This window comes from Phytophthora parasitica (genome assembly GCF_000247585.1).
Source record: "Phytophthora parasitica INRA-310 unplaced genomic scaffold supercont2.147, whole genome shotgun sequence".
Lineage (NCBI taxonomy): Eukaryota > Oomycota > Peronosporomycetes > Peronosporales > Peronosporaceae > Phytophthora > Phytophthora nicotianae.
Window position 1 is genome coordinate 18,636 of NW_008649133.1, and position 1,051 is coordinate 19,686.

The 1,051-nt window shown below is 48.3% G+C and overlaps 1 protein-coding gene across 1 annotated transcript; it reads left to right on the forward strand.

The window, feature by feature from the left end:
* Window positions 1–20: 20 nt before the first annotated feature.
* Window positions 21–570, forward strand: PPTG_19670 (hypothetical protein; the record flags this gene model as incomplete). Its single annotated transcript, XM_008918151.1, has 2 exons — window positions 21–75; window positions 332–570. 2 exons carry the CDS (start codon window positions 21–23, stop codon window positions 568–570), a joined length of 294 nt encoding a protein of 97 aa, XP_008916399.1.
* Between the last annotated feature and the right edge of the window lie 481 nt (window positions 571–1,051).

Sequence of the window (1,051 nt, forward strand, 5' to 3'; positions counted from 1 at the left end):
GTTCTAAATTCGTTGTATAAATGACTCAAGGTCTCAGGGAGACGGTCTCCATCACAACCCGAAACCAAAATCACTGTACGCCCCGGTGAACACTAAAATCGGGGCTCCACTCGATACAGCATTCTTCCGATTAAAACCACCAGTGCGGTATCTGTCTATTGATCGCGCAATATTGCGGCATAACAGCTGACGGTTGTAGTTGACTTCTCCTAAGTTTGCGTTCATTACAAGCTCGGTTACCTGCTACATAATTATTGGTACTATAATACAGCAGTTAGAATCAATTCTAAAACAAAATAAAATAACTTTAACGCGTACCTCAAATCGTCAGGCGAATTGGCGACGTGCGCCGCTGGAGAAGCCATCGGCTTCTCACCAGCGCTAGGCGTTTCTGTGAGCGTCACGGCTGTGCAGGGTGTCTCCGTGGACGTCTCCCTAGGCGTGTGGGCTGTGCTGGGTATCTCGGCCGCGCTGGTCCTCTCGGTGGCCATCTCGCCCGTGCTGGGCGTCGACCTGAGCGTCTTCGCTGCGCTGGGCATCTCCCTCGGCGTCTCTCTGGGGTCGCCCTGAGCGTCTTGGTTGCCTCTCTGAATAACTGTGAATGACAGCCACTGGCTGACAGCCAGTCAGGGGTACTGTCGTGAGTCACTTAGGGTAAGGTATTGTCACGATTCTTGACACTTCCTAACCCTAAGTGTCTCAAAGGTTCATATTCACTAGTCTAGTTCAAATGTTAGTATGGCTAGTTCAGAAGTCAGGTTTTCTCTTTGCGATAGTATGGAAATCGATGACAGGAGGCACGAAATTTTCCTAGGAACTCTCCAAGGCACCAGTACCAGCAGGATTGCTCAAAATTAAGGTGTGTTTTATTAAAACCTACGGCACAATTGTGATTAACCAGATTATTGATCAGAAATTTGTTTAATCGAAACTGTTCTGCAAACAAAATTACTTGTAGTGGCGGAAAGGCACTTCATGACGTCAGTGGACGCATCGCACACGATTAGCAAGGTCGCGTACGCGATCAGCAGATAACTGACGACAGTAGGAA